The sequence below is a fragment of the Polypterus senegalus genome, chromosome 15, assembly GCF_016835505.1.
Source record: "Polypterus senegalus isolate Bchr_013 chromosome 15, ASM1683550v1, whole genome shotgun sequence".
In the NCBI taxonomy this organism is placed as follows: domain Eukaryota; kingdom Metazoa; phylum Chordata; class Cladistia; order Polypteriformes; family Polypteridae; genus Polypterus; species Polypterus senegalus.
The window spans coordinates 25,026,031-25,040,985 of record NC_053168.1 but is presented as its reverse complement, the minus strand read 5'-3'; the positions used below and the strand labels follow the sequence as shown (position 1 = coordinate 25,040,985).

The 14,955-nt window shown below is 36.8% G+C and overlaps 1 protein-coding gene across 2 annotated transcripts in view; it reads right to left on the bottom strand.

Annotated features, from left to right (window-relative positions):
• Positions 1 to 14,955, bottom strand: part of khdrbs3 (KH domain containing, RNA binding, signal transduction associated 3) — a 526,056-nt gene that overhangs the window by 25,792 nt on the left and 485,309 nt on the right. Inside the window, exons 9-10 of one of the 2 annotated variants that reach the window (XR_005630743.1) lie at positions 5,857 to 6,162; positions 3,786 to 3,843 (exon numbers count right to left, since the gene is read on the bottom strand). Coding sequence is in view for 1 of the 2 variants with exons in the window: in XM_039737376.1 (XP_039593310.1) it covers positions 6,071 to 6,162 (92 nt within the window). In the remaining variant the exon portion in view is untranslated. Of the gene's footprint in view, positions 1 to 3,785; positions 3,844 to 5,453; positions 6,163 to 14,955 lie in introns of those variants that run through there. The other variant, XM_039737376.1, reaches the window with a different exon arrangement.

Below are 14,955 nucleotides of genomic sequence, written 5' to 3'. Positions count from 1 at the left end.
TCTCATTTCTCTAAATTTAAAGCAGCTTTTTTCCATGATAACGTGAAAGACGTCATCACTGATTGAAAGAGTTTGGGACACAAAGTGGTTTAATCCTATTACTAAATCTAACGATGTGTGCTATTTTTTTATTTTTCAATACATGAATTGTAATGACATTTTTATGAAATAAACAGGTTTCAGTATTTTGGCATTATGTGTTAATTGAAATTTCTTTTTGTTTGTTATGGGATTTCATTTGAGACTATGCAATTCATTGTTTAAAACAGGCAAATACTTATTTTATACAGAAATCTTAATATAGACGTGCTATAGTCATGTGTGACACATTTGCACATCTCTTGTTGCTTTTACTACATGTCTGTTTTAATCAATAGGATTAAGTAAACTGTCATTACACACTCCATATCTGCATGAGTGGCTGAGTGTTTTTACATTTTAGATCACACTTGTACTAGTGGGTATTTTAATGAATACATATTTACATGTATGCCACTTGCATAATTATACCCAAAGTATATATAAGCACATTTATCTAAAGAGACAATAAAAAATAAACATATTGAATATTGTGCAGTATAATATTTTCACCACTTTAACATTATATCCTATTTATACCTTTGGTGTGAAAGGTGTGAAAAAGAATAAATAGATAGATAGATAGATAGATAGATAGATAGATAGATAGATAGATAGATAGATAGATAGATAGATAGATAGATAGATAGATAGAGCGAGCTTCTGTGTGTCTCTAGGGGGACATTTGGCTCTTTAGAGAAGCCTTTTAAATAAATAAATAGACAGATAGATAAATAAGTATATATAAATACACACACGCACACACACACAATGGTCTGAACACACACCAGAATGACTATACAGGAAGGAATTTTAAAAAGTAAGAAAGCTTCTGACTTGGATGTCACATTCCCAGTGAGGCATTATGCAGACATATTACTGTTGATATAATGGAGCCCCCGTAGCATTTCCTGACACACTTCTGCTGAATAATTCATTGGCCGAAAGTCCTCAGTGTTGTTGTGTCAGAGAGGATGTGCATCACTGTTCTTAATGACACTCAGTTTTGTCCTCATTCTCTCCTTTGCTTTTACCTCCAATACATCTGGAGTGGGTCCAATGACTGAGCCTACCCTTTCAATTAGTTTGTTGATTCAGTAGGCCGCACATGATGTGATGTTGACAGCCCAGCGCACCTCAGCTTAGAAAAATCACACTGACCATCACAAAGTTGTAGAAGATGTGAAGGATGTCATGAAAATGTTACTTTTTAGCCAAAATAGTAGGAGTTAGTCGCACTCACAAAATAATCCAACAGGAAAAAAAGGTTTCTGCCTGAGCTCCTATTTTTTTACTGTTTTGAGATTCCTGAAAGCTTTCTGAACATCATGTTAGGTAGAATCTGCACAGATAGAGCAAGCCTGATTGTTAACTTTAAGAAGTGTCATCTTCAAGTAACATGGGTTTCTTACCCTAATGGGCTATAAATGCCATCTACTGTATCGCAATCAGTGTCCAGGAAAACAATCAAACTGCTGGCACAGTGCTATCTCAAATCACTCAGTCCCTCTCACAGCTTTGTTTTGATGTTTTAATATACATGCAGAATTATCTCATAAAGGAGTTTTGGCACTATATAATAGGCAGGACTAAGTGTTGGTCAAAGCACCAGTCCTTTAAAGGGCTCACAAACACACACCACTAGTTAACCTGATAAACACATCTTTAAAGATGCGGGTGACCAACCACAAAAAAACCAAAACAGACAGGGAGCATGTCTGTAATCTACACTGATGACAACAGGGCAGTGGATTCTAACCCAAGACCTTTAAAAGCAGCAAAGCCTTTCTGGAGCAATTTAGAAAGGCAAGAGCTTCTCAAGTGGAAGAAAATGACAGCAGAACAAACTGAAGTTAGAAAAGAGAGGTTAAAGGTTCTTTCCATGCTGAAAAGGAAAGAAGGAAAAAGACACAATGATGGATCTTCTTCTTCTTCTTCTTTCGGCTGCTCCTGTTAGGGGTTGCCACAGCGGATCATCTTCTTCCATATCTTTCTGCCCTCTGCATCCCATCACCTTCATGTCCTCTCTCACCACATCCATAAACCTTCTCTTAGGCCTTTCTCTTTTTCTCTTTCCTGGCAGCTCTATCTTTAGCACCCTTCTCCCAATATACTGTACCCAGTATCTCTCCTCTGCACATGTCCAAACCAAAGCAATCTCGCCTGTCTGACTTTGTCTCCCAAATGTCCAACCTGAGCTGACCCTCTAATGTGCTCATTTCTAATCCAATCCATCCTTGTCACACCCAATGCAAATCTTAGCATCTTTAATACTGTTGGATATTGTAATATTCAATATCCAAAACTTTGTCACTTTTACTTTCTTTTTCCTTTTCAACATTTTTGCTGTACAGTCTTCATCATTGTGTATTTTACCTTCTTTCCTTTTCAATGTGGAAAGAACTTTTAACCATCTTTTTCCTTTGAGGAGGCACACTGACACAACTGTTCACTAACTCTATACTACAATTAGGTTTCTTAGGTAACCTACAATGAGGTGCAGCCATAGAGATGATAAGATGAAATGATTGGATAAGATATACATACATGTTCATGGGGTCAATATTATAACCTAAGATAAGATCTCGAACCAAATTATTCCAAAGTAGTCATTAGGAGCTGGCACCATCATGAACAAAGCAGTCCACGTGTTCTCCTCATGCCTTTGGGGATGTTCTCCTACATTGCCAAAGACATGTGAAACTTAATTGTGGTTCTAAACTGGCCGCTGGTGAAAGTGCATGTGCATGAGTGCATTCACTTTTAGTTTGTGTTCAAGGAAATGTCCATAGTTTGAAAACCTAATACTCTTTTTCACTGCAATTGTGATGATGCTACTGCATAAATAAGTTTTCATCTTAACTCTACTGCAGTATTCATTAGTTCAGTATAAAGCAACAGTATTACATCTAAATGATAGTCTCTAAGTACTAATAGCAGATCGGTATATAACATTGAAAGAACAACAAAACAAATCACAAAGCAGGGCACATTTAAAAATATAACCATAATGTAACTCCATGAGCTGTGTCGTATACCTCAAAAGAAAGTTGACTACAAACAAAACAATACATTTACCTTATAATAATCGTGCATTATCTAGCGGTAAATTCAATTTGTAATGAAGATAAACAAAGAACGTACAGCGTAATAAACTCTCACATCCACACAAGCAGAACAATTTGAACAATTTATGCAATATTAAGTGACTGGCAGTGTATATAGAGGATTAGCTATCATAGGTTTAAGTATTCATACATCTTCTTGTATCTTGAAACATTAACTACTAGCCGCAATCGTCAAGTATAATTAGAATCATGCATCTCAAAGCAAATGATCAGAAGAGAAAAGCGTATGTACTCCATTAGCATGAGAGCACATAACAGGGAGAAAACTCTCTCTGTGTGCAATGAATAAATTATACACATAAATAAATACCTGGAGACCTAGGAGCAATGTAATAATAATCATTCGTATCTATAGTAGGACTCATCAGAGCTGTATAATAGGCTTGTGTTAGTGCGCCCTGATTACGCTGAATAAGAAAGTTAACATTTGCCCCACAGTCACTCTACAAATACAGTAGTGCATCAGCAAACAGGCTTACAAAAGGCTGCTACAATATACTCAGTTTGGTGAGGCTCTTCTCTTTTATTGTATTTCAGAATTACACAAGTTAATTAAATAAAGATGGTTTGGATACGTACCTACTTCAATTTTACAAAAGGGGCAAAATTCTTCTTGTCTCAAAGCATCATTTGGTTCCTGCAATGTAGAACATATTTATATTAGTAAAACAGCATTCTTCAAAATATGATGTCTTATGCTGTCATTAAAAAAAAATAAATTTAGACGTAACTGTTTACAGAAAAGTATTGTGTCTGATTTCATATTAATGGAGCATATTATGTATTTTAATAGTGATATTTAGCTAAGTCTGTATCTCACATTTTTACTTTTTGTCTCTGTTTATGCATTTTTTTCATTATTTTAATAATATATAATTAAATAAAGCCCAATAGAGCTCCATATCCAGTTTTTATATTTCTAGCAGACATTTAGAAGAGTTTAGAAAAAAACTTAACGCCCTGAAATAAATTTCTGAACTTGATTTTATTGTTTATGTTAAGGTAGATTAGGTGAGATTAAAACGTTTACTTGCTTTATTTACCTTTTCAAATGAAGGCTCTTTTAACCGTTACACCCATCCTCTGTGTCTGGTGCGATCGGCATCATTTATTCAGTTTCTCTTTAATGCACAGAACACGGAGGGGCTTGTTTAGGTACAGAAAAATTCTCACGTGCTTATAGGAGGAAACAAAAAAACAACTCCAACGTTGTACTACTGAAAAAAGGCATTGACAACATAAATAGCTACTTACAGTTCTATACAATATTATTATTGTTGGTTTTAATCAAGTCTACTTTTAATAAAACAAACAGGTTTTTTTTTTTAATTTACATTGGTGTGTTACTTTATTATTTAATCTTTAGACTGCTGGAAAGTTAATGGTATTTTTTTTTTCTTTACGAAAAGAAAGACATCTATTTCCCATGATAGTTTAATTTTGGAGTTTCGGATTTTGAGAAACATTCCATAGCTTCTGTTGTTTTCATGATAAAAATCCTTTCGTGTGCATCAAGGTGATGCTAATAAAAGGTACAGAATATATATTCTTGGCTTCTGTGATCTTGCACAGCAGGCGAATGCACAAATGCCCAATGTGAATTATATTTCTTTTTAAAATTTGAGTTACATTGCATCAAGCACTGAAATTACTGAGCAGATATTTAACTGAATCACAGTGAATTAACGGCTCCCCCATTTGAAGTGCAGCTGACTTTCTGCCATTTGTAGTAGTTCATTATTATACAGTCTGGTGAAAGACTAAACCGAGCAAACAGACATACGTTCTGTGAAAATAAAGAAAATGAATGATTGGAAGTGTACAATGCCGATTTCTTTATGCTGAATGATATTTTTAACTATAATGGCATTTTCATATTATTATTATGTATTATTCACTACCAAGGGAATAACCAAATTTTTCAAAATCATGCTAGAATCACAATCAAAAAAAAATTTAAGAACTTTTTCCAAGTAAGTCATTTCACATTTTATGAAAATATATAAAAAGTATTGTGTTTGGAATAATGCAAACATTTCCAGCAGTATAAGGATAAATGACACCACCAGTAGACCCAATATAAATAGTCTTATTTTTAAAGCTGTGCTGAGAAAGTTATACATTTTAAATATTATGGATATTGACCAAACACTTTTTACGTTTTATTTTTCTGTTTATTGCATGTTATGTTTATGTAATTTTAATAGCAAACACATACAACTATTGCCTCAAAAACACAAAAGCAGATTTTTTTTTTCCAAAGTTTTATTTAGCATTAAGCAAGAATGATCTTTTTTGCTCAACACTACAGAACAGTTGAATATTTCAGTTACAAAAAAGAATACAACATTATTTTTTTTGTTGAGGTTATATTTTTTGTGTGTCCTGTTTAAATAGATTTACAAGGGAACAGGAAAGGAAACAAAAAAAAAAAAAACTAGTCCCGTCAACTTTTTTAAGCAGCTCCCCTTCCCCAAATAATTAAAATTAAAGAAGTATTTATTTCTCACAATCCTGAAAGATTAAAAAAGATTACTACATTACAAGTTAAAGTAACAGTTTTAGAAAGAAAAAACTACAGCTAGCAAATCTATTCTTGTCTTTTAAACTAGTTAATAATAAATGGTTAGTTTATTTTTTTTCAACATACATTTTATTCCTTGAAAAGTGTGTTTTATTAGATGTCTCATCGATAGCTTGGGTGGCTCCATACTTAAATTCAATCCATCACTTCAGACTCGTTCTTAAGCAGTTCAAAACATTGTTTGTGTTTATGTTTGTAATAAAAATGAGGGATTGTTCATAGAAAAACCCATTACTTTGAACAGCATATGGGACTTGGTCGGGAGAGTTAATCTCAGAGTTCAGTATCTGGAGTATGGCTGCTCTCTGTAAACTCCTTTTGTTATCCTTGCTGGAGGAGCCTTGTGCCGATTGTTAGTCCATTCTTCTTGGCCTGTAAAACAAATAAGACAAGAAAAAAAAGCACAACTATAAAAAGTGTAACAAGTCATATTTGGTTTTTGTAACCGGCTGAATGGAAGGACCGAGGGAGAGACCTATTCAGGACATTATCTCCTCCAAGACTCTAGAGGGCAGCTCTCCTGGGTTGTTACAGCACCACAGATCCCCGCAGGGCATGTCGGAACTGTGTGTCAGGGTTGAGGGAGCTGTATGCCCCCAGTGGACAGCGCATCACTTTTTCCACATTTTGTTATGTTACAGCCTTATTCCAAAATGGATTAAATTCATTTTTTTCCCTCAGAATTCTACACACAACACCCCATAATGACAATGTGAAAAAAGTTTACTTGAGGTTTTTGCAAATTTATTAAAAATAAAAAAACTGAGAAATCACATGTACATAAGTATTCACAGCCTTTGCTTAATACTTTGTCGATGCACCTTTGGCAGCAATTACAGCCTCAAGTCTTTTTGAATATGATGCCACAAGCTTGGCACACCTATCCTTGGCCAGTTTCACCCATTCCTCTTTGCAGCACCTCTCGAGCTCCATCAGGTTGGATGGGAAGCGTCGGTGCACAGCCATTTTAAGATCTCTCCAGAGATGTTCAATTGGATTCAAGTCTGGTCTCTGGCTGGGCCACTCAAGGACATTCACAGAGTTGTCCTGAAGCCACTCCTTTGATATCTTGGCTGTGTGCTTAGGGTTGTTGTCCTGCTGAAAGATGAACCGTCGCCCCAGTGTGAGGTCAAGAGCACTCTGGAGCAGGTTTTCATCCAGGATGTCTCTGTACATTGCTGCAGTCATCTTTCCCTTTATCCTGACTAGGCTCCCAGTACCTGTCGCTGAAAAACATCCCCACAGCATGATGCTGCCACCACCATGCTTCATTGTAGGGATGGTATAGGCCTGGTGATGAGCAGTGCCTGGTTTCCTCTAAACATGACGCCTGGTATTCACACCAAAGAGTTCAATCTTTGTCTCATCAGACCAGAGAATTTTGTTTCTCATGGTCTGAGAGTCCTTCAGGTGCCTTTTGGCAAACTCCAGGCAGGCTGCCATGTGCCTTTTACTAAGGAGTGGCTTCCGTCTGGCCACTCTACCATACAGGCCTGATTGGTGGATTGCTGCAGAGATGGTGGTCCTTCTGGAAGGTTCTCCTCTCTCCACAGAGGACCTGTGGAGCTCTGACAGAGTGACCATCGGGTTCTTGGTCACCTCCCTGACTAAGGCCCTTCTCCCCCGATCGCTCAGTTTAGATGGCCGGCCAGCTCTAGGAAGAGTCCTGGTGGTTTCGAACTTCTTCCACTTAACGGATGATGGAGGCCACTGTGCTCATTGGGACCTTCAAAGCAGCAGAAATTTTTCTGTAACCTTCCCCTGATTTGTGCCTCAAGACAATCCCGTCTCAGAGGTCTACAGACAATTCCTTTGACTTCATGCTTGGTTTGTGCTCTGACATGAACTGTCAACTGTAGAACCTTATATAGACAGGTGTGTGCCTTTCCAAATCACGTCCAATCAACTGAATTTACCACAGGTGGACTCCAATTAAGCTGCAGAAACATCTCAAGGATGATCAGGGGAAACAGGATGCACCTGAACTCAATTTTCCCTTCCCATCCAACCTGATGGAGCTCGAGAGGTGGTGCAAAGAGGAATGGGTGAAACTGGCCAAGGATAGGTGTGCCAAGCTTGTGGCATCATATTCAAAAAGACTTGAGGCTGTAATTGCTGCCAAAGGTGCATCGACAAAGTATTAAGCAAAGGCTGTGAATACTTATGTACATGTGCTTTCTCAATTTTTTTATTTTTAATAAATTTACAAAAATCTCAAGTAAACTTTTTCATGTTGTTATTATAGGGTGTTGTGTGTAGAATTCTGAGGAAAAAATGAATTTAATCCATTTTGGAATAAGGCTGTAACATAACAAAATGTGGAAAAAGTGATGCGCTGTGAACACTTTCCGGATGCACTGTATATGTATATAACTTTTTTTCTTTAACATTCCTGTTTTTTGCGCTAGTGTTGCTAAGCATTGCTAAGGAAGCTTATTGAGGCTACTCAAAAAAAAAAAAAAAGTTACAGAGTTATTTCACAAAAATGTTGTATTATCTTGCAGTAATTGTTGCATTACTTCACAAAGAAATTGCATGCTGGGTCAGTATTAACATCAACAACGACAGCAATGTATTTCTTGCATAGCCCAAAATCACACAAGGAATGCCTCAATGGGCTTTAACAGGCCATGACTTTTGACAGCCCCAACCAAAAGCCTCAGCTCTCTAAGAAGACAAGAAAAAACTCCCAAAAAAACCTTTGTAGGGAAAAAATGGAAGAAAGCTTGGGAAAGGCAATTCAGAGAGAGACCTCCTTCCAGGTAGGTTGGGCATGTAATGGGTGTCAAAAAAATGGGGTAAACACAACACACAAAACAGACCACAAGTAATCCTCTTCACAGAGCTAGATAGGTAATCTATCATGGCCACCTCAGCAATATAACCCAACAGTACAAACCACTTTGTTCTTGCACAGAGCTTCTCACTAAGTGCAGGCATAGAGCGTCACGACAACTCACAAAGCAAAATGCAAGAATAGATGATGCCACTCACTAAATACAGAACTACCACATACGATTGTCATGATGACGTGTGTGCTCCATCGTCCAGTGACAGCTAGCAAAGAAGAGATGAAACACGTATGTAGTGTGCTATCAAGTGACAAGGACTGAGCAAAAGTTATAGGTGTGTATATTTAATCCTACATGTGATGAAGGGTATATTTAATTGACAAAGTTTTGTGTCACAGGGAGCCATTGATTATCACAGCAGCTATTGGGTATAAGGCAAGAAGCAACCATGGTGAACAGTGTGTCAGTTCTATGCAGGGATCAATCACACAGCCAATCAGAAAAGGGTATGCTGCGTGCAATCAAGTAACAGAAACCTAAAAATAAAGTATCTGTTTACTTTTAATGCAGTTATTTGCAAACAGACATTTTGAATCATTTATACAGTACCTCGAATCTTTGAGGGCTTGAGCTGAGGATGGAAAAAGGGGATTGATGTTGTTTACTTCACAGTACATGAAGGACAAAATGTATTCTCATAATTGAGAAGACACATTTCTGGTTTTCAGTGTTAAACAAGTTAATACTGAACAATCAAGAAATGTATAATGAAAACATGCACATGCCATGTATTATGTTAAAACATCTGTACTGAACTTTAATCTGACTAAAACTAAATGTGCACCTATAACATTTGTTTAGTTCTTATCATTTGATTGCAAGCGATGTGCATGGTTACTTTGTCAGCAGTTATCACTAGACAACAACAACAACAACCTTTATTAATATATCACATTTTCATACAAATAATATAGCTCAAAATGCTTTACATGATGAAAAAAGAGAAAAAAAAAGCAAAGTAAGTAGTAAAATAAGAGAACACTAACACAGAATAAAAGTATGGTCCGATGGCCAGGGAGGACAGAAAAAAACAAAAAAAACTCTAGATGGCTGGAGAAAAAATAAAATCTGCAGGGGTTCTAAAACCACAAGACCACCCAGCCCCCTTTACGCATTCTACCTAACATACAAAAACATAAAATGATCAGTCCTAGACGACTGAAGCACAAGTGTGCACAATTATAATGGCGACAGCAGGCAATATCTTTGCCAAATAATGCAATATTTTTGCAAAACAAAACAAAAATTATAGCGAAATAATGAAATAATGCAATACTTTTTAAAAACAATGCTATTATTTTGTAAACTAACACAATCATTTTTTTAAGTGGTGAGAATAAGCTTCTGTACTATGCTGTGTCACAGATGCGGGTGTTTAACACGCAGTAAACACAATACATGTGTTTGAAGTTGACACATTCTTAGCTTATGCACATGGATTTTCTCCAGGTGCTCCATTTACCTTCCAGATTATTTAGTTGCCTGCATTATGCTTCTTGATGCCTGTAAATTAGTCCATTAGACAGTAACTGGGTATGGCTGTGCCCCACAGTGGACTGCAGGCCGAGCCACAGTTATTTACTGTATTCACCCAGAACTGGTGAAGTACACTGTAGCATCCCAGAACCTTGACATGGGAAAAGTGAATTCATTAAATAGAAAATTAAATATACATAAATGTACAATAGGCAAGAGGCCAAAAAAATCTGTGGAATTTTATAATAAACAGAAAATGTAATAATACAACACACCTTTTTCCTTTAGAGAGAACAAATAAATGGAAAAATCAAGTAAAATCAAATATATCTGTGGAGAGAAAGATCTGAAGAGAAGGAGTCAAAAACAAAGGACTAAAGAAGAAGGCAGACCCAGAATACGTGTATACGGAGGAAGGTTCTAAGAGTGATTGTTATTTATTGCAGAAAGCTCAATATTAAAGCACTTCGGAAGCAATCCAATTATCAATCTACAGACTATGACAACTTTTTTAGTACCCTTACATTTCATTGAAAAAGTGTTCTATGCCTCCTGAAAAGTGATTCAATGAAAAGCCAAAGTCCCCTGTATAACTGCATGCCTTTGATATGTCACTGAGTGATGCAAAACAAGTGTGAAAAGAGATCAATTATTGCTTATTCTACAAAGATATTCTAAAATAGCCTGGACACATTTGTTGGTTCCCCAAGAAATGATCATAAATAATTGGATCTGAGTGATTTTTCAAAGTAGCTGTTTTTATTAATTACTATCACACATGTCTCCAATCGTATAGTCATTTATTCTGCCTATTTAAATAAAGAAAAGTAGTCACTTTGCTGTTTGGTATCATTGTGTCTCCCACACTGAACACTGACCAGAGAAAGCAAAGGAGAGAGCTGTCTGAGGAGATCAAAAAGAAAATTATAAACAAGCATGTTAAAGGCAAAGGCTAGAATGCCATCTCCAAGCAGCCAGATTTCTCTGTGACAACAATTGCAAATATTATTAAGAAGTTTAAGGTCCAAGGGATTGTAGCCAACTTCCCTCAACACAGCCAAAAGAGAGAAAACCATCCCAGAATGGGCGGAAGAATAGTGAGAACAGTAGACAAAATGCCAAGGACAACTTCCTAATCAATACAAGCTAAACTCCAAGGTCAAGTGTCTGATCACACCATTCGCTTCTTTTTGAGTGACAGTGGGCTCAATGGAAGAAGACCTAGGAGGACTCCACTCTTGCAAAAAAAAAAAAACATAATAAAACCAGACTAGAATTTGTTAAAATGCATATTGACTGGGTCAATATCCTTTGGACAGAGGAGACACAACTGGAGCTTTTTGGAAAGTCACTTCAGCTCTAAGTCTACAGATGATAAAATGAAGCTTTAAAGAAAAGAACACCATACCTACTGTGAAACACGGAGGAGGCTCAATTATGTTTTGGGTCTGCTTTGCTGCATCTGGCATGTCTTTGCAGGGAACAATGAAATGTCAAGGCTATCAAGATGTTCTTGAGTGAAATGTACTGCCCAATGTCAGAAAGATCTCTCAGTTGCAGGTCATGAATCCTCCAATAGGATAATATCCTAGAACACACAGCTAAAAGCACCCAAGAATGGCTAAGAACAAAACATTTGACTATTCTGAAGAGGCCTTCAAACAGCTCTGATTTGAATGAATCCTATCAAACATCTATCTAAAGAACTGAAGCATGTGGTCTGGAGAAGGCATCCTTCAAACCCAACACATCTGGAGCAGTTTCCTCAGACAGGAAGACAGGTACAGAAGACTCATTAAGAGTGACAGGAATTGCTTGTTTGGAGTTTGTGCAACAAAACATTAGGTTAAGGGTCCCATCATTTTTGTCCATGCCATTTTCATAAGTGTTATTATTTGAAATATTCTGTTAAATCAAAACTCTAAAGCAAAGTCTGATATTTGTTCAAAACGGAATGCACGATGATGGGTGCCAGTTATTATTGTCAGTTTCACATAATTTCAGAGACAATTGTGAGCTCTTCTTTTTTTTCGTGGAGAGGTACCAACAAATTTGTCCACGTTTGTATGTAGCTTACCTATTTAAACTAAGAAAACTCCTTCTTAGCTCTCATTTAAAACTTTCCCTGCTTTAGTTAATGTCGCTTCAAAAATGTTTTTCAGACAGTGAGAGCAAACGATCATCCATCCATCCATTTTCAAAACCTGCTTATCCTGAGCAGGGTTGAGATGAAACTAGAGCCATCCCAGCTTATGCTTAGCCAGTTAGCATACTGCAACACTCTTTTTCCTGCATAATTCTGCAATCTGATATAACGTTTCATTACATTTTTCAGTGAACAATGCATACAGGTGTATGTCTGATTAATGAAATCCCAAAAGCCCATCAAATGCTAACTCAAAATATCAGTTCAGTTGCTGTAAAAAGTATTACTTTTTCGCATTTGCTGAGACAGCAGTTTCTTTTTTCTTCTCTTATAGAACTCTGTACACTGAGTTATGTTGGATGACAGACTTTAGACTATTATTGAATTTCTCTTTAGTCATAAGCAGTGTCACAGTGATCAGAAGCAGCCTCTGTTGAATTGCTCTTTGACAATGTGCAGTTTCAGATTTCAAGATTAACACAATTAAGTCGCAGTGTGTCTTGTCTATAGAGAAAAGTCATATTTTGTTTTCAAGATTATTTGAAATTATATTTATATTTTGAAGGTACTCATTTACTCTTTGTCCCTTTCAATTTCTGTCTGTATCAGACTCTGCAAAAAGACATGTTATCTGGAAGATTTTCAAGCACAAGAGCCATAAATTGCAAGGCTCCCAAAACTGTTACAAAAATGCTAGGTTTAGGGTTTTATATAAAAAAAAAGACAGACAACCGAGTATCAAAGCCACTTCTACAAGCTAAATATATCAGCTAAGACACAGCAGGGAAGACAGGAGATAGAAAAATGAACGAGGCTGAAAAAAATGAAAATAGAGAAGCACACACAAGACTGTCAATACAATGTGTCGAAAGAATGAAAAGACAGAAAGTTTTAAAGGTAATCTTCGGCATCTGCACACTTTTTATTGGAGCAGATACTTGTATTGAGAGTTTACTTTCTTGAGTTTATCTGGGCTGTTATGATTTTCCACAACAAACTGAAATTTTAGAGAAATATTGCATATGTCTATTAGAACGTGTCTAGTACACCCAGAACATTTTATTGCAAATATCACTTGGGATTTGTGACTTCATGTTCTCATAAGAATGTTCACTAGGGCTTCTCTATAGGAAGACATTTTAGGAATATAAATTGCCACTATCCAGAAGTCTTAATGCAGTGTTTATTCAGTTCCCAGTGGAAATACAGGAAATAGAGCGCCTTCAGAAACTATTCAGACCCTTTCACTTTTTACACATTTTGCTATGTTGTAACCTTGTGCTAAAATAATTTATATTTTTTTTCGTGCATCAAGCAACACTCAGTATCCCAGAATGACAAAGCAAAAGCAGGGTTTTAGGAATTTATGCAGCTTTATGAAAAATAAAAAACTGAACTATCACATTGACACAAGTATTCAGACCCTTTACTCAGTACGTAGTTAGAGCTCCTTTGGCTTTGATAGCTTGGAGTCTTTTTGGGTATGACGGTACAAGCTTTGACCACCTAGATTTGAGGATTTTCTACCATTCTTCCCTTCAGATCCTCTCAAGCTATGTCAAATTGGATGGAGACTGCATGTGGACAGCCATTTTTGGGTCTCTCCAGAGATGTGCAATTGAGTTGATGTCTGGGCTCTGATCGGACAACTCAAGGACATTGCCAGAGGTATCCATAAATTGCTCCTGTGTTGTCTTTGCTTTGTGCTTAGGGTCTTTGTCCTGTTAGGAGATGAAACTTGGCGCAATCCGAAGTCCATTAGGGACAGCTCTGTATTTTGATCTGTTAAGCGTTCCCTCAACCTTGTCAAGTCTTCCAGTCCCTAAATCCATAGCATAATACTGTCACCACCATGCTTCAATGCTGGAATGGTACTGCACATGTGATGACCTATGCATTGGTTTTTTTCCAGATATGATGCTAATTTTGGTTTCATCAGATCAGAGGATCTTAGAGTCCTTTAGGTGCATTTATGTGCCTACCTCAAAGCAGATTTCCATGTATCTTTTACTGATGAGATGCTTTTGTCTGGTTACTCTGTCATAAAACCCATATTGGTGGAGTGCTGCAGTAACTGTTTTCCTTCTGGAGGTTTCTTCCATCACCACACAGGTTCTCCAGGGCTCAGCCAGACTGAACATAATGTTCTTGGTCACTTCTCCTACCATGGCCCTTCTCCTCCGATTTCTCAATTTGACAAGGGTGGCCAGCTCTAGAAAGATTCACATTTGTTCCAACCTTCTTCCATTTTCAGAATATTAAGGCAACACACATGTGTGTGCCTTTTCTAATCACGTGCAGTCAATTGAATTGACCACAGGTGGACTCCAAAAAATGTGTACAAACATCTCAATGATGATCAACAGAATGGGATACGCCTGAGCCAAATTTCAAATGTAAAGAGCAAGGGGTCTGAATCTTATTGTTAATTTTATATTTCAGCTTTTTACTTTTAACAAATTTGCAAAACATTCTGGTTTGTCATTCTGGGGAATAGAGAGCTACTTGATGTTAGGCAAAAAATAAGTTACATGATTTTAGCACAAGACACTGAAAAACAAAACGTGAAGAAAGTGAAGTGGTATGAAAACGCTCTGAATAAACTGTATACACTCACAAAAGAGGCCCAGGGATCCTCCACAATGTCACCTCAGTGGATCTTTTGTCTCTCATGTATAGAAAAATAAGTTA